The following is a 25067-nucleotide window of genomic DNA, read 5'->3' as shown; positions in this document are numbered from 1 at the left end:
TTGGATATGAACATAGGAGGTACAGTTAGTAAGTTTGCCGATGACACCAAAATCGGAGGTGTCGTGGACAGCAAAGTTACTTCAGATTACAGTGGAATCTTGATCAGATGGACCAATGGGGTGAGAAGTGACAGATGGAGTTTAATTTAGATAAATGTGAGGTGCTGCATTTTGGGAAAGCAAATCTTAGCAAGACTTATACACTTAATGGTAAGGTCCTAGGGAGTGTTGCTGAACAAAGAGACCTTGGAGTGTAGGTTCATAGCTCCTCGAAAGTGGAGATGCAAGTAGATAGGATATAGTGAAGGCTGCGTTTGGTATGCTTTCCTTTTATTAGTCAGCGCATTGAGCACAGGCGTTAGGAGGTCATATTGCGGTTGCACAGGATGTTGGTTAGGCCACTGTTGGAATATTGTGTGCACTTCTGGCCTCCTTCCTATCGAAGGATGTTGTGAAACTTGAAAGGGTTCAGAAAAAAGATTTAGAAGCATGTTACTAGGGTTGGAGGATCTGAGCTATAGGGAGAAGCTGAATAGGCTGGGGCTGTTTTCTCTGGAGCATTGGAGGCTGAGAGGTGACCTTATAGAAGTTTATAAAATCATGAGGGGCATGAATAGCATAAACCGTCATTCCCCTGCGGTTGGTGGGCATAGGTTTAGGGTGAGAGGGGAAAATAGAAGCGAGACGTAAGGAGCAACTTTTTCCCACAGAGGGTGGTGTGCATTTGGAATAAGCTGCCAGAGGAAGTGATGGAGGCAGGTACAATTGCAACATTTAAAAGGCATCTGGAAGGATATATGAATAGGAAGGGTTGAGGGATATTGGCCAAGTGCTGGAAAATGGGACTAGATTAGGTTGGGATATCTAGTGGGCATGGATGCGTTGGACTGAAGGGTCTGTTTCCATGCTGTACATCTCTATGAATCACTGAACCCATATTTTGAACATTTATTGCCTAAAGTTATTCGTGCATATGCTTCAATACATCTTCTGTTTTGCGCTGTCTGCATCTGCCCTTGCAACCACCCCAACAAAAATAAAAAGTTGTTAAAAAAAAAAAGACTGCTGATGTTCACACCTTCTATACAAAATTATCTAAATCTTTGATAATTGAAAAACAGAAACAAATTAAATGATTGTTTCCCAACACAAATCTTTAGGTATTAGATTTGGGATACAAGATTAATCCAAGCAAATATGAAGTCTGTCTACAGTTAGCAAGACTGAGAATACCTGCCATCATGTGTGGTTCTATCACTGTGCTGAATGAGATATTTCTAACAGATCTAGCAACTTCATACTTAGGCATCTGCGAAGTGCAGTGGGTCATTAGTGGCAGCAGAATTATACTCCAACATAATCTGCACCTCATACTTCAGCATATCCCCCCCATTCTACCATTACCATCAGGCCCAAGGTTCATCTCTGGTTTAACGCAAAGGGCAGGAGGACATAGTGGCATATCAGGAGCAGCACCAGGTATACCTAAAAACAAGATGTCAACTTGGTGGAGCTACAAAATAGGATTAGCCATGTGCCAAACAGCAAGTGATAAACATTTGAAGTAGAACTAAGCAATTCCAATACAGATGGATGAGAACTAAGCTCTTCAATGCTGCCACCATCTAACTATGAACGGTGACGGAAAATTAAACAAGAGGAAGAGGCTTCATAAAATATCCCTCTCTTCAAAAGATAAGGCTGGAGCATTTGCATTCACCTTCAGCCAGTGTTGAGTGGACGATTCAACCCGGTATCCTCTTGCAACCCAGCATCACAAATGCTAGGCTTCAGCAAATTCTATTCACTCCACATGATATCAAGAAACAGACAGAAGAACCGAATGCTGTAAAAGGTTAGGTATGCTGATAACATTCGAGGCTTGAGCTCTAGAGTTTTTTTTTAACTCCTAGCCAAGCTTTTCCATTCCAGTTACAACACTTGTTATCTATCCAATAATGTGGACACACTCTCATATGTCCTGTACACAAAGAACAGGACAAATCCAACCTGGCAAATGAACACCCAATTAATCTACTTTCAAATCATCAGTTAAGCAAAAGAAGGTATAATCAATAATACCATCAAGAAGCACTTGCTTAGCAAAAATTTCATGGAAGCCGAGTTTGGGGATTTGCCTAGGCCTCTCAGCTCCCGAGTTTTAGCTTTAGTTCAAACATAGACAAAAGAGTTAATTACAGAGATGATGTGAGTGCCCTTAAAATTGAGACCATATTTGATGAAGTGTAGCATCAAGGAGACCCAGCAAAATTGGGTCAACAGGAATTTTGGGAAATCTGTCTGCTGGTTGGAGTCAGACTGGACACAAAGGAAGTTGGTTTTGATTGCTCGGGGTCTGTCAACTCAGCTCCAGGTCATCTCTGCAGGAGATTTTTTTTGATTTTTTTTTGTTCTTAAAGGTCAGAAGTGGCAATGTTCGCAGATGACAGCACAATATTTAGCACTGTTTGCAGTTTCTCAGATGCTGTAGCAGTCTATGTCCAAACATAGCAAGATCCAGATAACATCCAGGATTGGGCTGACAAGTGGCAAGTAACATTTGAACCACAAGTCGTCCTGACAGGAAAGAGTCTAATCACCACCCCATGACATTACCATCACAGAATCCTCCCCTATGAATATCCTGGAATTTACCATTGACCAGAAACTGAACTGGACTAGCAATGTAAGTACTGTGGTTACAAGAGGAAGTCAGAGACTAGGACTCCAGTAGCAAATAATTCACCTCCTGACTCCCAAAAGCCTGTCCATCATCTACAAGACATAAATTGGCTGCGTTAGAATAGTGCCCACTTGCCTAGATGAGCGCAGCACCAACACTCAAGCTTGCCAGCCTACTTGATTGGCACAACATCGTAACTCCTTCCACTACTGATGTTCAGTAGCAGCATTACAAGATGCACTACAGAAATTCACTACGACTCCTTTGACATCTTTGTTCAAACTCATAACTAGCACCATCTAGAAGGACGAAGACAACTGATAGATGGGAACACCAACACGTGCAAATTCACCTCTCAGTCACTGTCCTGACTTGCAATTACTTTACTCTTCATTCAGTGCCACTGGGTTAACACCACAGATATCCCTCCCTAATGGCACGGTGGGTTCAACTACAGCAAATGAACAGCAGCAGTTCAAGGCGGCAGCTCACCACCACCTTCTCAAAGACAACTAGCAACAAGCAATAAATACTAACCTAGCCAGGACATCCACAATCCATAAATGATTTTTAAAAAAGATTTATAGACAACCTTTTTAAAGACTATTTTTTCAAATTAAAATTAAATAATTTGTGGTGGTTTTAATTTGAAGTGTACAAGTTTTAGGATAAAGTACACAAGCTTTTGTTTTAAAAAATAAATCATGAGTTCCTCAATTAATTCACTTAATCTAGGTAAACAAAACTGTTATTTCTCAGGACCTAACAGGATTCAACATCAGCCTACAAATAACTATCCCGCACCAAAGACAATAAGCTGTTAATAGTGAAACCATTAATACATCAAAGAAATGCCTGCATCATACCTGATAAAGCTTTTAAATGCAGCAGACTGTGGGTTGATGCATAGTGGAACCCTGTTCCCTTTCTGCTGTTCCAGAATGAATTGATGAATGAGCTCTGTAGAGCAGAAAATGAAATATTGTCATAACAATATAACTTGCTGCTGTTTAAGCCATTGTGGCTTAAGATGTGAATAATTGAACCCGTTAACTATGTATACATGTAAACCTCTGCAGCATTAAGGCTAAATCTGCACTAGAACTTCAGAACAAAGGGTGATCCTGCAAGTTCCTGACACATACTTGTTAAATGTTTTAATATCGTTAACTGGCTGGGGGCATTCTCAGAGCTATAAATGAAAACATAAAAGGAACACAGGGCAAGTCAAGAAGGAAGACATTAAGAGGTGCAAACAGAGCTTGGTTACATGGATGACTTCTCAAAGCTTTAGAAGGGGTAGTAGTAGTAGACAGGTGTATGAGCTTTGAGGGGGCCTTTCAAAGAATTGGACAGAGGCAGTCAATGTCTTTATCACCATTGGTGGGATGAAGGTAGCAGGCAAATATAAAAAGCCACAGTCAGAGGACTGAGGGGTTTATAAAAAAAGTTTATATAGAACAAAAGAACTGTGGATGCTGGAGATCCAAAAGGAAAAACAAACTGGAGAAGCTCAGCAGGTCTGGCAGCATCTGTGGACAGCAAAATACAGAAGTAACACTTCAAGTCTAGTGACCCTTTGTCAGAACTGCCATATGTCAATGAAACAACTGGAAAATAGTGCAAAGACAGGGTGTACCAAGACCACAGTGACTTAACAATGAGGCAGATGTTTTTAAATCTAAATATGGGTGAACTGGGAATTGTCCAGAATAGAGATAATGGGGAATTGTGACATGAATGTAAACCTGGATTTTAGCTGTAAAAATTTAGAAATTTTAGGAGTTAATGAAGGGTGGAGAATGGGAGGTTCACCAGGAGGACATTGGAAAGAGATTTAAAGTGGCATTCCAAAAAAGGCACAACAATAAGTTTTGTTGATGCAGAGGAGCAGATGTTGTAGAGATGGAAGCACGTGGCTTTGCTGATGGAAAGGATGGGTACTTCAAAAGCTTGTCTAAATTGAGACATATGCCAAAGAAGTGCAGGGATCAGTAAGTGGTAAAAGAGGACGATGGAATTAGTGACAAGTGGGCCGAATTGGAGTTGGGGATCAAAAGTAATAGTTTTGGTTTTCCTAATGTTCACCTAGAAGAGTCTCAATATCAATTGTGTTGTTGTGTCCAAGAGTTGAAAGGAGGCCAGGCATTTCTTAGATATCTGACTGGTAAAAGAAATTATGTGCAAGGACAACTGACAAAATTGTCACATGAAGCTGCTTTCATGCATTTGTAACATAAATGGATGGACATGTTGTTATATTTTCAAACCTCCAACATCAGTGATTTCTTTAAGATCAATTGGAATGTATTTCTAGTTGAAAAGTGTGACACTGAAAAAGCACAGCAGGTCAGGCAGCATCAGACAGCAGGAGAATCGACATTTTGGGCATAAGCCCTTCATCAGGGATGGCTTATGCACGAAATGTTGATTCATCTACTCCTTGGATGCTGCCTGATCTGCTATGCTTTTCCAACGCCACACTTTTCGACTCTGACCTTCAGCATCTGCAATCCTCACTTTCTCTTGGAGCACATTTCTACCAACACATCTTCAAGCAAATTTGCGAATTACTGAACATTCAGTACTCAATCAAGATGGCTTTCTGGTTCATGAATTCAAGTCACAGGAAGGTGATAAAACTCAGGAATGGAAAACAGACAAGGCAGCAATTCCATACATCACCTAAGTACATTTGAGCAGACTTCCTCACTGCAATGTCCCCAGCTATATGTTTGTCATTAAATGGTTCTCTGCTGAATGCGATAACTCATGAGAATGTTATAATACAAATACATAGGCAAGAATAGCAAAAGCCCTTCCCACACCAGTTAACTGAAAATTACTGTGTTAGCAAAGTATTAAGTCTGGATCACCCCAAAGCTGAGAAATTATTCAGTGTGTTGCAACCTGGTACATTACGACATATCTGCATTTCTGTCAAGTCAATTGATGTGGGGTGGAAACCTTGACTGACTGTAGTGTTCCACTATACTACCACCAAATCTTAGTAGAAGAGGTGATTAACTTGCGACCTGCTTTTGAATAGGGAAATAAGTAGCCCAACAGCAGTCCTAAGAGGAAGGGTATCAAGAATAATACATTCTGTTTGATCAATAACAAAATGTTACTGGTTAAAAATAATAGTAGAGCTGAAAATGTGTTGCTGGAAAAGTGCAGCAGGTCAGGCAGCATCCAAGGAACAGGAAATTCGATGTTTCGAGCATAAGCCCTTCATCAGGAATGAGGAAAGTGTGTCCAACAGGCAAAGATAAAAGGTAGGGAGGAGGGACTTGGGGGAGGGGCGATGGGGATGTGATAGGTGGAAGGAGGTCAAGGTGAGGGTGATAGGCCGGAGTGGGCTGGAAGCGGAGAGGTCAGGAAGAAGATTGCAGGTTAGGAAGGCGGTGCTAAGTTCGAGGGATTCGACTGAGACAAGGTGGGGGGAGGGGAAATGAGGAAACTGGAGAAATCTGAGTTCATCCCTTGTGGTTGGAGGGTTCCCAGGCAGAAGATGAGGCGCTCTTCCTCCAACCGTCGTGTTGTTATGGTCTGGCGATGGAGGAGTCCAAGGACCTGCACGTCCTTGGTGGAGTGGGAGGGGGAGTTAAAGTGTTGTGCCACGGGGTGGTTGGTCCGGGTGTCCCAGAGGTGTTCTCTGAAACGTTCTGCAAGTAGGCGGCCTGTCTCCCCAACATAGAGGAGGCCACATCGGGTGCAGTGGATGCAATAGATGACGTGTGTGGAGGTGCAGGTGAATGTGTGGTGGATATGGAAGGATCATATAAAAATAACTAGTACACAATTTTAGGTTTCAGATCAGAATGCTCCAACTATAAAATAATATTCAAAATTACACTGACCTTTAACCTGCCGAACAGATGTCAGGTTTTTTTCAAAGCTGTCATCAAATTTTGGATTAGTGATGGGCTCAAAATCATTGGTGTAAACACGTCCTGTAGAGGTGGTATAACAGCATTTGCACATACAAGTGTGGTACCGGAGCCGTCCTTCATCCAAGTATGGATGAGCCAGGGCATCCTTTGCAGAGATTCTTTTTGACTACAGCATAAGGGAACAAAAGCTTTATCCAATAACTTGATAATTTTATTATAATTTGATGTGAGAATTGAGAAATATTATACATCTTCCTTGAGATGATGTTCTCATGAAATAAGCCAAAAAAGTTCATTTAAACCATAGTGGTCAATATTAAATAACCCAGCCTAATCTATTACTTTCTATGAAAGACATTTAAGTGGTTTCAAATGGGATAATATTTGTAGAGTAATTTGTAAAATGAAGTTGCTAAAATGACATATGCAGAGCTGAGAAAAATGGTCAGAACACCTCCAACTACAGAATTTCCCAACATTATTGCATCAACTTAATTGCAAGACTACAGGAGGCTCAAGATAGTAATCTTAAGGTTAGTAACTGAGTACCATTATTCAAGAAATCAGTATTAGTTGAGAACTTTTTATTAAAGTATTGTAATGTAATAGAGAATGCAGACTGGCTATGTTTTCACATCAAGAAGGGTTTTACAGTATAAAATACAGTATACTCACAGGATCAAAAACTAACATTCTGCAGAGGAGGTGGACAGCTTCATGGGTAGCCTGGCTGGATAGTGTGTAAAGGACAGGAAGTGATGGCTGTGGGGAAAGGGTGTAATAATGTGGAAACAAAGATTACCAGTTGTACATGAAACAAGCCTTTTTTTTAAAAAAGTAAATACACATACTATGGGGTAAAGTTAATACAATAACATGACCAAAGCAGTTTTGTGTTCTGCTGTACTTATTTTGTTGTTCAAAAAGGTTCTATTTAAAATCATGTGGACACTGTGTTCTAGTTTGCTTTGTATCAAATGCTAGGCTGTATCTTGCACACATGTTTCTGCTTTCAAACAGTGATGCTCTTTATTCTACCATTACTGCATTCTGGACCAATGGTTTGTTTCTTTATACAAATTCCTGGTTAGACCTTACTTGGAATAAGGAGCGCAGATCTGGGCACCATACTTTAGGAAAGATGCATTGGCCTTAGAGGGAGTATAGCAGTACACAAAGGTTTAAAGGATGATACCTGGATTTCATATAGTAATTAGACTTTTTTCTCTAGAATTTAGAAGGTATGATCTGATCAAAGTCTTTGTGATATTAACAGGAAAAAACAGGTAGATAAACTACTTCCATTCATTTGTGATTCTAGGACTAGGGGGCATAGTCTGAGAATTATGGCCAGACTATTCAGGAAAGATGTTAGGAAGCACTTCTACACACAAACTGTTAGATGTTTGGAAGTCACCTCCATAAATGACAGTGGATGCTGGATCAATTGCTAATTTGAATTGGAAGTAGATAAATTGTTAAGCAAAGGTATTAAGGGAACATGGAAACATCAACGAATACCAGACTATTCAAAAGTATTCATATTGAATTAGGTCATAGATCAGTCATGATCTCATTGAATGGCAGAACAGGCTCAAAAAGCTCAACGGTCCATTCCTGTTCTTATGTTCTTCTTTCTGTGGACATCTTTGACATTTAGTCTCTTCCACTCTTTGCTCTATCTTCAATCTGCCCACTCTACTTTGCAACAGTAAAATCTATCACATTTTGTTTTGAAATAGTCTTGCTGGACTTGAAATGTTAACTGTCTCTCACTAGCAGATTGTACCACTATTTCAGATTTCCAGCATCTGCAGTATTTTGCGTTTACTGAAGTAGAATTAGGACTCTAGGAGTATTTACTTTGGAGTCAGTGCTTGGCTTCATCACACCCAATTTATACTCCAGACTAAGTGGCTTCTCACCAGTGCAAACTCAAGTGTAAAGCAGGAAATGATACTTATTTTACAGAGTTGATGACTTCTCACTTATAAAACTTTGTATTTTGCAAGCTTGTGAAATCTTGTTACAAACCAATGCAATGCACTTTAAGATCCCATTACTGATCTCACTATATTCACAAAATATACTTTAAAACAAAGTTGAACAGAATATTGGCAATTTGGTACAAATTTAAACATTAGCTTAAACATTTTTGTAGCAGTGAGTATTCACATTTACCTAATTTGGAAAGCATCAATTCAAATTCCTGTAGTCAGTATTAGATCAGTGGGAAGAGGAGATATGGTGATTATTAATTACAAGATAAGTCAACCTTTCCAAGACTCCACACTGGTTAAGAGCTGATGTAGACAAGGAAAAGATGCTCTGCTAATTATCTGTCAGGGAATAATTAAGTGAGAGACACAATGACAAGAAAAGAAAAGAAAAATGAACCATGCTAGGCCTAATCTATGCAATTCCTTTCTTTAGGGCATTGTGATTGCTTCTTTAGTCAAAGTTGAAAAGTTCTGGAAAAATTCAAATTAAGGAAGTAAAACATCTTCATTTTTACATAAGGGCAATCCACTTGTACCTGCACTTTCAATGTGTTATGTTCAACCAGGTCATTTTAAACAGGAGTAGCACTTCCTGTAAAATGCAGATCCTGAGTATTGTCTCAACTGATCCTTTATACCAGGAGTTACAAGCAGTGTGCCAGAAGTTTTTATTTTACTAAATTGCTCCCCAAACCATGCATTATAGAGAGATACATCAGGGCACAACGACCAGTGGCTTTCATGGATTCGTGGATCCGGGGTCAGGTCAGGGGTCACTGACAGCTCTTAGATCATAAGTACAGCTTCTATTATTTGTTCATGAGATGACAGCATCATTGGCTAGGCCAGGATTTATTGGCTATCCATAACTGGCAGACATTTTCTCCTTCACTTATAGGAAGATTAGACAAGGTCTTTTCCCTGGGGTCAGGGAGTCCAGAACTAGGTTGAGTGGGGAAAAGATTTAACAAGGACCCAAGGGGTAACTTTTTCATGCAGAGGATGGTGCCAGAGAAAGTGGAGGTGGCTGGCACGATTCCACCATTTAAAAGGCATCTAGATGTATATATGAATAGGAAGGGTTTAGAGGGATATGGGGCAAATGGGACCAGGTTAGTTTAGGATATTTGGTTGGCATGGATGAGTTGGACCAAGCGTCTGTTTCTATGCTGTACACCTATATGACTCTAAAATCCTTACACTGAGGTAATCTATTTCCCAACTGTACTGGATCATCTTTCTTCAGGAGTTGTGTTTTTATATCAACTCTCAACAGGACTACTACAAACAAACCAAAATCTTTCTAAGCCTTGGGTTTTTCCCTAAGTTAAACAAAATCAATTCATCATTCTTCAAAACCAAGAATGAACTTATGTTTGAAGGTTTACCCCTCTGTCCAATTGCAAAACACTCAATGCAAACAAATTCCTATTGTTACACATTGATTTTAAAAAATCATGGCTCCAGAAATACAGAGTATTAAGCATTCAACCCTCTTAAATCGATCAAAAGCTCACCTGAAATTCCAAGCTCTAAATTAAATAATATTAAAACATATGTAAATCACAAGCTTTACAACAGACAAATGACTGATCACTTGAAATGTGTACAATGTTACTTTAAATTTGGGTTATGGGGAAAATGCAAGGAAGTAGATGCAGGGAATGTCAGATCAGCCTGGTCTTACTGAATGGTGCAGCAAGCTTGAGGGTCTGAACAGTCTACTCCCATGCCTATCTCTTACAGTCTGGTCTTATTTGATACTATCCTTTTCACTATCTATATTCTAATTTAAAACACTGGTCAAGGACCATTCTTCACTTTTGAACTGAAACCGAAGTTGGATCACCTATGTTATCACCCAGACAGACTTATCATAAAATTTTGATTAGTTTTGTCTCAATCTCATACCAGGTCTAGAAAAACCTGTTTGGATTTGAATACGCTGCTCTAAGAAATTGTCCTGAATGTACTATTCAGAACTCTTTTCAGCCCAGTTTTGCCAACTTGATTCACTCAATCTGTATGTAGATGAAGCCATCATTATTAGTGGTATCTTTCGCACATGACCCTTCCTGTATACTGTGTCCTACAGTGTAATTAATGTTCAGGGTGCATAAACTATGCCCATGTGATGTGATTAGATTAGATTACTTACAGTGTGGAAACAGGCCCTTCGGCCCAACAAGTCCACACCGACCCGCCGAAGCAAAACCCACTCATACCCCTACCCTTACATTTGCCCCTTACCTAACACTACGGACAACTTAGCATGGCCAATTCACCTGACCTGCACATCTTTGGACTGTGGGAGGAAACCGGAGCACCCGGAGGAAACCCACGCAGACACAGGGAGAACGTGCAAACTCCACACAGGCAGTCGCCTGAGGCGGGAATTGAACCCGGGTCTCTGGCGCTGTGAGGCAGCAGTGCTAGCCACTGTGCCACCGTGCCACCCATCTTTTACCTTTCCTCGTCTCATCTCATTAGTAAAACAATTTTATACCTTTGTCTTTCAATCAAAAACAATTCTCACTAAACTAATGACACACTAAATCACTAGAGCTACCCCATTACCTTTCCTGGCATCCGATCTTTTTGAAATGTTAACATCTTTCAATATTCAGGTCCCATGCTTGTCTCTCATGTGTATCAGGCAATGCACATTCCAGCTGTGCGAACAACTCATCTATGATGTTAGAAATGCTGTGCGCTTTCAAGATCACAGCCTTTAACTTGCTTTTCTACAGTCTCTGGCCTTTTCTACTGGCACACACATTTGAATGTTCGGTCTCCTGAAACCTAAACTTTCACATTGTTTCTGATAGTTGATAAAGTGTGGCGCTAGAGAAAGCACAGTAGGTCAGGCAGCAGCCGAGGAACGAGAGTGTCAAAGTTTTGGGCAGGACCCTTCAAGTATTTTAGTTTATTGGTCATAGTGAATCTTGAAAAGTTGATTTTTGTATTGCAAATATTTGGGAGTCAGTTACAATAAATGTGTCTGGCACAATATAAAAACGTATTTAAAATGACCATATGGGGACAGTCTTAACTGAGTCAAGTTGGCATTGAATAATCATAACTTCAAGGATTGTAAAATTAAGCAAACTGCAAGGCAAGTAATAGTGAAATACAATGAATTTCATGACATATAAAAATAGATTTATGGTAAAATTAAAAGCTAAATAATTGTAAAGTTACATCAAAATTGCATTGTGTAAGGTGTTCGATTTAGGTTAATGTACTGTTATTCTAATTGATTACACCATTAAACATTTACGATGTTTGATCCACTGGTAGATCTGTAAACCAATTTTTTTTGTGTGTTCAAACTAACTTTAAATGATTTGTTGAACAAAGTTTTAAAGCTTTGGGCCATCAACTGCAGAGGAATGTGAAAAAGAGGTTGTTTTACACAGAATGGTAAATGACCTGGAACACTGCTCACGAAGATAGTGGATGCAGAAATAATCACCTGATTTCAGGAGGTGAATGGATAGGCATTTGAAGGCAATAACTGAGTACCAAGTGGGAACTAGGACTGACTGGCCTATTCTGCAGAAAATCAGCATGCACTTGTACTGAATAGCCTCCTTCTGTGCTGTAAAACTTTCTATGATTTAACACATTTTATCAGCCTTTTCCAAAGAAGTTTACCAATTAGCACTGGGTAAAGATTTTTGTCAGACAAAATTTAAACCATAATTGCTTTGCTCTGATCTTGTAAACCATAGATCTTGTATGATATTGATTTAAAACTGTTCTTTTATATTAGCAATGATGGCACTTGGCCTGCATATTATCCTAGTCAACGAAGTTTCAAACAATTAGATTTTAAGCAGCTTAACATTGCAAGATTTCCAAGATACCGCACACATTCTATAAATTTGTAGAAAACAAAAGTACAAATAATTAAAAATAATTGTTCAATAAATTTTTGCTGGGTAGAAGTTGAAGATAATCTCTCAAAGAGCTTCAGATTTTGAGATGTGAACAAATTTTTCCTATTAACGCCTATTTTGTACCAATATCACTCCTCTAGAACCAATAGCACTCCTTTACCTTCATCTGTTCTACTTGCTCCACTTCCACTTGCCAACAATATAAAAAACATTTTCCAACCACCCTCCATTTCACAGAGTTATATTAAACATAATGGTAATTCTGCTTCTTTCCCCAAAGAATCTGCAGACGTGCTGAATTTCTCTAACATTTTTATTTGTGTTATTAGCCAAGGTCTGTTTAAATATTTGTGGCAAATTGAGTACTTAAAAGAAAAAGCATGCAATAAAACAAATGCACAATATTTCAGTACCATAAAACAGGCTATTTTATATTTGTTTACAAAGGCCCAACAGCCAGTTGAGGAAATTTGGCATGACAGTGAATACCCTTGCCAACTTTTATAGGTGTGCCAGACAGCATTTTGTCTGGATGTATCAGTACCTGGTACGGCAACTGTACCATCCAAGATCGGAGACAGTTACAGGGAGTGGTGAACTTGGCCTGGAACAATCACGAAGGCCAACCTCCCATCTATAGAATCCATTACCAGGCCCATTGTCAAGGAAAGGCTGCCAACATTCTTAAAGATCCATCTCACCCTTGCAATGTTTTTCTACAACCTCCACCATCAGGGAGAAGGTACAGAAGTCTGAACACGCACACCAGCCGGTTTTGAAACAGTTTCTACCCTACTGTTAAAATCACAACACCAGGTTAGAATCCAACAGGTTTAATTGGAAGCACGCTAGCTTTCCAATTAAAGCTGTTGGACTATAACCTGGTGCTGTGAGATTTTTAAACTTTGTACACCCGGGTCCAACACCGGCATCTCCAAATCATACCCTACTGTTTAGTTGGACTCAAACTCTAAACATTCACCTGTACGTGTGTTTTTGCTTTTGCCACTGTTTACCTATTATTTACTTATCTATGCTACTTAACTCTAATCTGCCTGTATTGCTTGCAAGACAAAGCTTTTCACTGTGCATCGGTAGACCTCACAATAAATTCAATTCAATTAATATTGCACGAAGATGGAATATTGAACATAACAGGAGACAGTGAGGACTGCAGATACTGGAGATCAGAGTGTTGACTGTGGTGCTGGAAAAGCACAGGTCAGGCAGCATGAGAATCAGGAGAATCAACATTTTGGGCATAAGCCTGATGTAGGGCTTATGCCTGAAACATCGAATCTCCTGCTCAAATGCTGCCTGACCGGCAATGCTTTTCCAGCACCACACTCTTGACTATTGAACATAGTACAATGATTTAATGAAACTCCGCTCATATTCAACAGCAAACTAACAAATACAACGATTACATACCTAACTCTTACTCTCACACAATTAAAATTGGGAATTAAACAGTGTCATAGAGTCATAAAGATGTACAGCACAGAAACAGACCCTTCGGTCCAACTTGTCCATGCGGACCAGATAGCCCAACCCAATCTAGTCCTACCTGCCAGCACATGCCCATATCCCTCCCAAGTCCTTCCTATTCATATACCCATCCAGATGCTTTTTAAATGTTGCAATTGTACTAGTCTTTACCACTTCTCTGGCAGCTTATTCCATACACGTACCACCGAGTGAAAAAGTTGCTCCTTGGGTCTCTTTTATATCTTCCCCCTCTCACTCTAAACATATGCCCTTTAGTTCTGGGCTCCCCATCCCAGGGAAAAGATTTTGCCTACTTATACTATCCATGCCCCTCATGATTGTATAAACCTCTAAGGTCACCCCTCAGCCTCCGACGCTCCGGGGAAAACGGCCCCAGCTTGTTCAGCCTCTTCCTATAGCTCAAATCCTCCAACCCTGGCAACATCCTTGTAAATCTTTTCTGAACCTTTTCAAGTTCACAACATCTTTCCGATAAGGAAGAGACCAGAAAAGCATGCAATATTCCAACAGTGGTCTAACCAATATCCTGTACAGTCACAACAGGACCTCCCAACTCCTGTACTCTGACCAATAAAGCAAAGCATACCAAACAGCGTCTTCACTATCCTGTCTACCGGTGACTCCACTTTCAAGGAGCTATGAACCTGCACTCCAAGGTCTCTTTGTTCAGCAACACTCCCTAGGACCTTACCATTAAATGTCGAAGTTCTGCTAAAATTTGCTTTCCCAAAATGTTTTGATCGTGGAATGAATTAGAATAACAGTATATAGATTAGCTTAAATCAAACAAGTTACAATTTCAATATAACTTTTAATACTTCAGCCTTTATGATAAAATCTTCAGTGAATGGATCTTGACAATTAGCTTTTGAAAAATCAGGTTCTGTAACATCAAATTTAATTCATTTGCTGCTATGTTGTGTTGTGTTTTTTAAAAATGAGATTACTGAGGGGCTTTTTACAAAGAACAGTTATAAAGTCCAAGTCATATAGCATGGAAACAGGCCCTTTGCTCAACTGTCCAAACCAACCAAGTCCCATTGCTTGCATCTCGCTCTAAACCTCTCCTATTCATGCACCTATCTAAACGTCTTAAATGTTGTAACTGTGCTTGCATTTTACCACTATGTGGCAGTTCATTCCGCATACAAATCCACGTGAAAAAGTTGCCCCTCATGTCCTTTTTAAATCTTTCTGTTCTCACCCTAAAAACATGTCCTCTGGTTTTGAAATCACCAAGGGAAAAGACCGTTGCTATTCATCTCAGTCATGCCCCTCATGATTTTATAAACCTTTATAAAGGTCACCCATCAATCCCTTACGCTCCAGTGAAAAAAGGGCCCAGCCTATCCGGATAACTCGTTCGCCAGGAATAGGAGCATTCCTCCAGATAATAAAACACACATACGATGCTTCAGCATTTTTAGTGGCAATTTATTAGAGGCATAACAAGTATCTTCAGTAGGAATCAAAGCTTCTGAAAAAATAATTGAGATGGGGTCAGAGGCCAGAGGCCAATCTCAAGTACACATTTTCCATCCCCCCACATTATCCCAAGCCTCCAACTCGGTACTGCCCTCCAGACCTGTCCATCACCGTCCCCACCCCCCACACCTAACCCCTTACCTTCATCCACCTATCGCTTTCTCAACTACCCCACCCCCCAAAAATTTTAAACACTCAGCCCTGGCCCGTCAATTCTCCTCCTCGGATGTTGCCTGACCTGCTGTGCTTTTCCAGCAACACACACTACTCTGATCTACAGAATCCGCAGACCTCACTCTCTCTTCTCTGTACGGCCACAACACGAACTCCTAACTCCTGTATCAATACTCTGCCCAATAAAGGAAAGCATAAAGCATACAAAATGCCTTTTTCACTACCCTATCTACCTGCGACTCCACTTTCAAGGGGCTATGAACCTGCACTCCAAGGTCTCTTTGTTCAGCAACACTCTCTAGGACCTTACCATTAAGTGTAGAAGTCCTGCTAAGATTTGCTTTCCCAAAATGCAGCACTTTGCATTTATTTAAATTAAGCTCCATCTGTCACTTCTTAGCCCATTGATCCATCTGATCAAGATCCCGTTGTAATCTGAGGTAACCTCCTTCGCTGTCCACTACATCTCCAATTTTGGGGTCATCTACAAACTTACTAACTATACCTCTTATGCTCACATCCAAATTGTTTATATAAATGATAAAGTAGTGGATCTGCTATGGAAACATGCTTGCAATTTCTGTCAAGGTGTCCTATAACTTTCCGAAAGATACCTAGTCAAACAGTCTCAGGTAAAACATTGATCATAAAAACTGGCACTGAAACCTTGACTATGTTGTTTGAATAAACCCAAATAGTGTTTTTTTTCCTCCGATTAATATAATGTCCATCCCTGCAGTCATGATGGACTGAGGGTCAAAAAATAAAAATGCTTCACAATTTAGGTTATTGTTGTCAGTATATCAAAGTTTCCATTTACAAAAGGCTACAGTAAACTTAACTAGATGCAACTTCAAACAGCGAAGTTTGCAACAGAAATTCCATCCACTTGCCCAAGAAATAAATTACCAATCATTACAATGAAGCAAAGTTCAAAATGACATGCCAGTCAACTGCTCTCCCAGACAATTGAGCTTAACTGCAACAGGATTTATGCTACTTTGAAGAAATGTTCTCCAGCACAGGTTAAATAATTGGCTCTATTAAACAGAAAAGTAACCCAATGTGAATAGCAAGGACTTGCATTTACCATAGAACCCTAGAGTACAGGAGACATGGTAGGTGAAAGGGTCTGTTTCTATGTTGTATGACTAATTCAAACAACATTTAAATGACAGTTTTTTTGAAAAAATATCCAAACGATTACACTTTCCCACTGTTTACCCTTAGTGCAGTGAATTCTGTACTTTAAATGCATGTCTTATGTCCTTTGAAAGTTGCTATTCAAATTACTTTTTGGATAGTATATACTAGTTTGTGACTCACCTCAATACAATTGGACTGTTGATATATAGCAGGAATTTTCTACGTGGCTTCTTGTCAAGGTTTGTCTGTAATCAGTGTACACAGAATAAGTCTAATTTCCCCTAGCTATTTTACCAAATTATCTTAAAATGTGCTCTCTGGTTATTGGCCCTTCTGTGTACACTTTGTAACTTCATTCAAATCTCTCAACCTTCTCAGTGCAGCACAATTCCTGTTGCAAAAAAATCTGCCAACTGCACGTTACAGGTAGACAAATAGTTGAGGCACAAAAAAAGAGATCAGGCTTAGTTTTTTTCAGTTCATAATACTCAAAATTACTTTCAACATTTACTCATAAGTTATGTTTAGATGTAACTAAGTTTTAGTGGTTCTTTTTAAACCTGGAGGTTATTCTGTCATTCATATCCACCACTTCAGTCCTTACTTTATAAGTGTATGCATTGCCACTATTTTAAGTGTATGCATTCATTCATCAAATTTCAAAGGAAAACCTAGATTTGAATCAAACACGAATCACTGGCAGCAATAGAAATTTCATCAGATCAAAATGAGATGCTTTTCTAAAATTGAACAAACGGATAGCCACTCTTACACTTTAATAAAGTATGTAATTTTATAAACAGCACTCCTATATTCTTGTGAGAATCATTTTTAGATTTCATTTGACCGATAAAAAGAAACATTTTAGATAATTTAGTTAAGCTAAAAACAGAAATTGTCAGGGCCCAATATTTGAAATCAGAATCACAGTACAGAAAAGGCACTTTGGTCCATCGAGCATGTACTGACGGACCACCCCACTCAATCTACACTAGTCCACTTTTCAGCACTTGGTCCATAGCCCTGAACATTATGACATTTCAAATGCTCATTAAAAGGTACTTTTTGAAAAGTTTGCAGGTTTCTCATTTCAACTTCCCTCCTAGGCAATGCATTCCAGACTCTTACCACCTTTCAGGATAAACTTCTTTTCCTCAAATCCCCTCAATCTCCTGCCTTTCACTTTAAAAAGTACACCACTTTGTTATTGACCTTGCAACAAAGGGGGACACAACTGCTTCCTATCCACTCTGTCCACGCCCCTCAATCTCATATACTTCAATCATGCCCCCAACAAGCCTTCGCTGCTCCAAAGAAAACAACGTGAGCTTATCCAGTCTCTCCTCTTAGTTAAATTCATGGCTTCACCCCAAGCAACATTTTGGTTAGTCGTCTCTGCACTTCCAGTGCAATTATAATCCTTAAAGTGCAGTGGCCAGAAATGTTCTCCAGCTGTAGCTGAGCAGAGTCTTGTACAGGTACAGCTCCAACATAACCTCCCTGCTGCTATAATCTCTGCTCTGGTTGTTTAGGGCAAGTGTCCTCTCTGCAACTACCCAATTTAACTTATTCTGCCACCTTTAGGGGTCGGTGGACAAGATCCCCTTCATCTTTCTACGGTTCTGCCATTCGATGTGTATTCCCTAGTCTTGCACTTAGGAAGAAGTAACATCACCTCACAGGGCTGATAGATGATGGTCAAATAGCAGATCAGTGGTAAATGGAACATAACCCTAATAAGTGTAAATTAAGATCTTTTTCCTTACAGTCAACAATCTGGTCATTGTCGTCTAAACGTGCTCATCACTCCCCCAATATTTTCTTTATTATTGTTTACATCTCTCATGGACATCACTGTACAGAGGCCTCCAGCCATGGAAATGGCTTTCTACCATTATCCTCGGTCTCCTACCATTAAACCAATTTTGAATCCAAATTACCAAAGTTACCCTAGATCACACATGGTTTTACTTCTTTACAGTGTCTCATATGGGACCTTGTCAAAAAGCTTTGCTGAAATCCATACAAACTACAACTGCACTACTGTCATCTAGATCCCGGTCACCACCTTGAAAAATTCAAATTTGTCAGGCATGACCTCCCTCTGACAAAGCCACACTAACTATCCTTGATCAAACCTTGCCTCTCCAGAAGATGATTTATTCTATCCTTCAGAATGTTCTCCAATAGTTCTCCCACCACTGATGAGCATGCCACTGGCGTGTAATTGCCTGATTCATCTCTACCACACTTTGTAAAGTGGAACCACATTAGTTGTCCTCCAATTCTCTGGAACCGCTTCAGTGGACAGAGAGAATTTAAAATTTGGGTTAGAGCCCCTGTAATGTTTTTCTCTAGTCTCCCACAGCAGCCTGGTTTACAACTTATCTGGAGATGTGTCCATAGATACTCCTACCAAAACCTCCATACCTCCTCACTCCCTATGTCAAACTGCTCAAGATCTCAGTCCCTCTTCCCAAATACTGTCCCTAAGTCCTCCTGAAAAAGAAAAATGGGAGTACTCGTTAAACAGCCTACCAATGCCTCCTGCCCCATGCGCAGATTGCCTCCTTGAGTCCTGCTTTTTCCGAACTATCCTCCTTGATAGAGAATATTTCGGGATTTTCCACAATCTGACATGCCTGTGTTTCTTCATGCTTCCTGATCATGTTGCAGAGGGACAACAATGAACTGAGAAATAAGAAGTGGAGGAGTAAAGACATTTGGAAGGGAGACACCCATTTCAGGATATTTTATGGCTCAATTAGGACCACTACAGTGCTATGCGAGTGTAAGAAACCAGATTGGAGATGGTAAACAACATGCAAAAGTGTGAAATTAGAGCAAGCTGAAGTGAAACATGGTTGTCACAAAGTCAGGTCTTAAGGGATAATGAACAATTCCAAATCAAATGAAGGGTGCTAGCTGAAGAAAATCATAGGTGAATTTTACATAAAAGAATAAAACATACAACTTGAAGAGGTATAGTTGGTCCTTTTAAATGAAAAAGTTAGTCTAAGTCAGAATTAGGAAGTCTCAAGTTCAGTACCTTCTCAACAGTTAGCTGTTCTCAACTACAATGTTAGTGGGAAAGCCAGATTTTCAGCACCTTGAGTTAGAAACAGGAAAATAAATCAAGGCTCCTATTCTTGATTCCCATTCATTAATCCCTGTTTGGTACAGTGCATGGGAATATCCTGTGAGACTAATATGAATTGTGAAGTTGTGAATGAAAGAGCCTGATTAACATAAGAAAATGGCCAGTACTGTAGGTAATATGTGGTGGTATAGTATACTCAGTACCTTCAGCAGGGACAGTGATAATATCAAAAACAATGATTCAATGATTAATTTTGCATCATTCAAATGTGGGGATTAAACCACCAGTAGAAATTTCAAACCAAGTTTGAATTCCAAACAAAATAACTGTACATTTCATTTTTTATAAAATGTTACATTTGCTCAAATATGAACCATGCTTAATTTATTATCTTTGATTAAAAGTATTTGGAATCCATTTTGGTTTCTTTAAACAAATTGAGGGATCCAATTTGAAGAGTGAACCAGCTGCTCCTGTGGTGAATACACTAACTACAAATGCTCAAAAATCAGTTCAGCTAATTTCTTAATTATAACTGACATGAAAATGTGATGTAAATATACATTAATTGAAAGCACCACTCTAATCTCGACTCTGGTTTCCAGCATCTGCAGTCCTCACTTTTGCCTATTAACCAAAAGCAGCCCAATGAATCAATTCCTCTGAGAACCGCCTGAGCCCGAATCAAATTGTTCTTAAACTTGATGCCATTAGCCTCAGATAGGCTTGCAACCAGCAAGATTGCCCATTATCCCTCAGTAATATCACCTGACTCCACCCTTGTCTCAGCTCAACTGCTTCTGAAATCTTGATTCATATTTCTTATCAGTTGACTTTTTCCAACCAGCCAGCATTCCATACTCCATAATCTCAAGATCATCCAAAACTGCAGCTTTCACACTGTCCCATTCACAAAATACCCATATGTTCACATAATTCAGTTCAGAAGACACCCATGCTGAGTTTAGAAGCAAGTTTAGTTCCTCTTGTAGGAGGATGATTCAGGGCAAGTCACTCAAACTGAGAATGCTCAGACCTCACATTTGTTAAAAGTTCACGTTGGCAGATTTGGAAAGGACGCATTGTCTTGGTTTATTAGTTCATGGCAAAGGAAATGTCAGGTGTCAGTTAAGTAGAATGTTGAAGAGGTGACAGATTTTTAACTCCTTTGGACTTGAGTCTCTAAGTGTTAGAAATAGGGAGAAACTTTGTTTTACTTTGCACATCAAGATCATTCTGATTATCTTCATTATTTAGTTTATATTTTTTCCTTCTTTTGTGAAATCAACTTCTGTTCAGTTGTAATTAAAAATGTGCAATCCTACAAGGTGTCTCAATGACATCATGTTACCTAAGTTAACAATTTTTAAAACATGTTCTCTCAACTGTAGGGCCAGTGGCCAGTTGGCTCAAAGGCAGCAGGCAGAATGCCACAGAAGGTAGGTGAAGTAGAAGGCACTTGGTGCGCTGGCTTGATGGAAAGACACCTTATAGGGTGGCTTGTGGTTGCTGAAGCAGGTTGGACCTCTGGACCTGTCTGGAAAGTGGAATGTGACCTACTCCAAGGCTCCCATCACTGGCCCGGCATCTAGAAAGCTGCCTCCAGGCAATTAAACTGGTCCTGACAACTGTGGGAACATACAAGCTTGAGTTTGGAGCAAATGTAGGCAGATTTAAAATTAACACTTGATCCTGCGTTCACTGTTGTTTGTGGAAGAAGGGTTCAAAACATCTACCACCCTGTGTAGATGTGCTTCCAAACATCATTCCCGAATGGTCTGGCCCCAGCGCTGAGACTCTGTCCCTTGTTCTAGAATCTTCAATTAATGGGAACAATTTGTTATCTATCGTGCCTTCTCTGGTTAATATTTTGAAGACTTTGATCAGATCACCCCATAACCTTCTAATCTGAAAAGAAACAGGTCATTCCAAGTTTTCTGAAACATCCGCTTAAAGGTCTGCCACTACTGCTGTATTGATCCATCCTAATTCTCTTCAGCTCATTCAGTTACCTGCAAGTTTAACATACCAGTCCTCAATTTACTCTTTTCTATTTCAAATAGAATGTAAAACACAATCCCTATGGATGTTGTTACCTAGTGTGCCTTTACTGAGGTCATTCATGAACACAGTCATTGAAAATCCTGGCGGTCAACCAAAAAATCCAGTTGGCCTCTTAACAGGCCTTAATAGACACTTAATTATTCAGATTAGCTACCCATTGCACATGATTTTTGATCCAATCCTATGACTATGAAAAATGGAGCTAGGGAACATGCATTGAAACCACTGACATTATATTTAGCAGCTGCCAGCCTCCAAATCTCATATGTGGGACCTGAAATTCAAGCCCACCATTTTGGCTCACAGCTTTGAAGATGATTGTCCAAACGGGACCACTGATATCAGAAGAATCAAATTCATGTACAAGCAGGTGCCAAGAAAATTGTACAGGTCATTCTGATATAACACGTTTCATCAGCGCAAATTGGCTATGATGTGATTGACGAATTGTGGATGCTATTTGGATAACGCAAACTTTCTACCGAACAGGTATAGCAATTTTCTATAGTGATCTTCTACAGTGTAATTTCCTATAGTGCTAGGTTGTGGAGGAACGCAACTGCCGCACCATACTAGAACGCACTGTATTAAGGGATATATAATTTCAACCATTTTAAATTAATATTCCTTTAGACTGATAAAAGACAAAATATGAAAACTCTAGTTTGAAACTATTTTTTCTTACAAGCACAATCCATAATTTTAGGATTGGAGTCACTTCCATTCACTAAGCAGTGCTGCTCAAATACAAGCTATGACTAGAATCTTACCTGTTTATGAGGACCCCTGAGTATGTGAGCCTTGGCACCTTCACATGCTGTCCGCATGGCTTCTAGTGATGGAGTTCCCAAAAGATCTGTGATCAAGTCCAACTGCCAGAGGAATATAATTCACTGTTTAGGATAGTCATAAACTTTGCACTCTTTTGATCAGCAAGTTTCTTTTGAAATATTATGGCAAGTAATAGGCTTGTATAAATCATTTTAAGGATAGCCATTTATTGTTGAGAACAACTTATCTTTCAGCGCAACTTAAAGTTGAATTTACTTGTGCCATAGGTCTAGTCAGAAATCAAGAAATTTTTCAGTTTGTAAATAATCAAATTACATTGTCCAACTCCAGCCTTTTTGACCTACAATGTTTTGCTTTTTTCAAATAAACAATTTTACTTATCAAATGCATCTTTTCATAACAAACATCTTTATTATATAAACAGTACTGGAAATTCACACAACATTCATTGTCACGAACATACAGACTGCAGCATTTTTGGCAAAGTTGAAATTGTGCTAGATTTGAAACAATTTCTACAGACTGAACTACAGGCATATATTAAATTTATCTGCTGAGAAATTGTTGATCAGTTGTTGTAACTATATACTTTATATAATATACACAGTTATATGTGATTTCAAATAACTTTCATCCACAGAACATAGGAAACCAACTCAAAATACTTATTCACACCAGCTGCATATTAATAAATCTAGTCCAGGATTACACCAACCAGCTATTTACATAATTCAATTGCTCACTTGACTGTTAGAATGTATATTAAATGAATACACAAATAATTGAAAATACATTAAGTAAAACAGAAAAATTACTTTCCACCTTAAAATATGTTTGTACAAGACTAAAACAATGGCAGATATAAATCTTCGAAAGACATACCATTATTCTAAGAGTTTTAGTTTCATCTGACAGACTTAACGTGGATACACAAGTTTTCTTGTTGGATATCATAATAGCATTTCACTGAATATAATCCTAAATTAATATGCTCTGTTTTTTGTATCATTGCACCTTAAAATTGTATTGCTTGGGAGGAGACAGCAGTGTAGTGGCAATTTCATTGAATTAGTATTCCAGACAAGCTAATGCTCTGGGGCAGATGGCTCAAAATGACCAAGTAGTGGAATTTAAATTTAATTAATAAATTGGAAACAAAGGTAATCTCAGTATTTATTATCATGACAACTATCATAGGTATTTTTTCATAACAATTTGTTTCACTAATGCGGTTTCAGAAAGGACATCAGCTGTCCTTAGTTTGCCTGACCTACAGGTGATTCAGAACTCTAATGGTATGGACTCTAAAATTGCCTCAAATGGCCTGTTAAGATTCTAGTTCAAGGGCAATAAGGGATAGGTAATAAATACTGGTCTTACCAGCAATCATCCATATCCCATAAAAGAAAAAAAAATTTGATTTTGTAGATTGTTCATGCTTATATGTACTGTGACTTCATATTCCAGCAGAAAGCCATGATCCATGCACAAGTCAAACACCATTCTACACATTGATATTCTCAGTTATCTCCTTCCTGTTGGCAATATTGTTTAGAAAAACAAACTTGATTCAGCACTCAATTTAGCCCTCTGAAAAAAATAACCTAGCTGATTTTGCCAGATATCCTTCAGTTGATACAGGAACAGCTGATCAGGCAGCACTTCTGGTGGACAGCGAGATTGGTTCTGTAGTTGACAAAGCATCTTTCCAGCTGACAGACAGGTCAGACAAGGAGGTACTTTGAGTATTTGGACATCAGCACTGTACATGTTTGGAGGGGAAGGCAGATTCAGGGATGGATGCAACAGGAAACAAAAGGCTAAACTTTATGAAGTATTCTTTTGGAAAAAAAATATAGGAAAGAGATTTTGTTTGAGGGTACCCATATATTTATTTTATGCAATGCATTTTAAAACAGTGCAGTAAAGCCATAATGGCACATGCCAGTTTACAATCTTGATTTTAAAAAATGCTTGCAACTGTTCCTGTAACATTAATATCCATTTTTGTGGTTTTACGCCATTAGGAGATGTACAATTTTAAAGTAGGAGAAAAATGGAAACAACGCAAGACACAACTTGAAAAGTATCGTGCTGCTCAACAATCGACTCTTACTAGTCGAAGTCAACAATTAAAAAGCCCTCATATCAGAAGTTTTGTTCAATAACTGCCTCAACTGAAACATAGTAAACTGCATGGATACAGTAGGAAGTTGTAAAGAGTTATTAACACATAAGTGGGAAAAAAGCTGGCAGGTTAAAGTTCAATTTGGTACGTATGAAGTAACCCACTGAAAATAAAATTAGAATATTTTC

General features: G+C 39.1%; 1 protein-coding gene across 2 annotated transcripts in view; it reads right to left on the bottom strand.

Annotated features, from left to right (window-relative positions):
* Positions 1-25067, bottom strand: part of nlk2 (nemo-like kinase, type 2) — a 154826-nt gene that overhangs the window by 5100 nt on the left and 124659 nt on the right. For both annotated transcript variants that reach the window (XM_060848089.1, XM_060848090.1), the window contains 4 exons: positions 22730-22831; positions 7255-7341; positions 6547-6745; positions 3550-3643 (listed from right to left, as the gene is read on the bottom strand). In XM_060848089.1, coding sequence (XP_060704072.1) covers positions 3550-3643; positions 6547-6745; positions 7255-7341; positions 22730-22831 — 482 coding nt within the window. The remainder of the gene's footprint in view (positions 1-3549; positions 3644-6546; positions 6746-7254; positions 7342-22729; positions 22832-25067) is intronic.

The sequence above is a fragment of the Hemiscyllium ocellatum genome, chromosome 31, assembly GCF_020745735.1.
Source record: "Hemiscyllium ocellatum isolate sHemOce1 chromosome 31, sHemOce1.pat.X.cur, whole genome shotgun sequence".
Taxonomy (NCBI): domain Eukaryota; kingdom Metazoa; phylum Chordata; class Chondrichthyes; order Orectolobiformes; family Hemiscylliidae; genus Hemiscyllium; species Hemiscyllium ocellatum.
The sequence above is the reverse complement of the archived record's forward strand: the minus strand, read 5'-3'. Positions and strand labels throughout refer to the sequence as shown.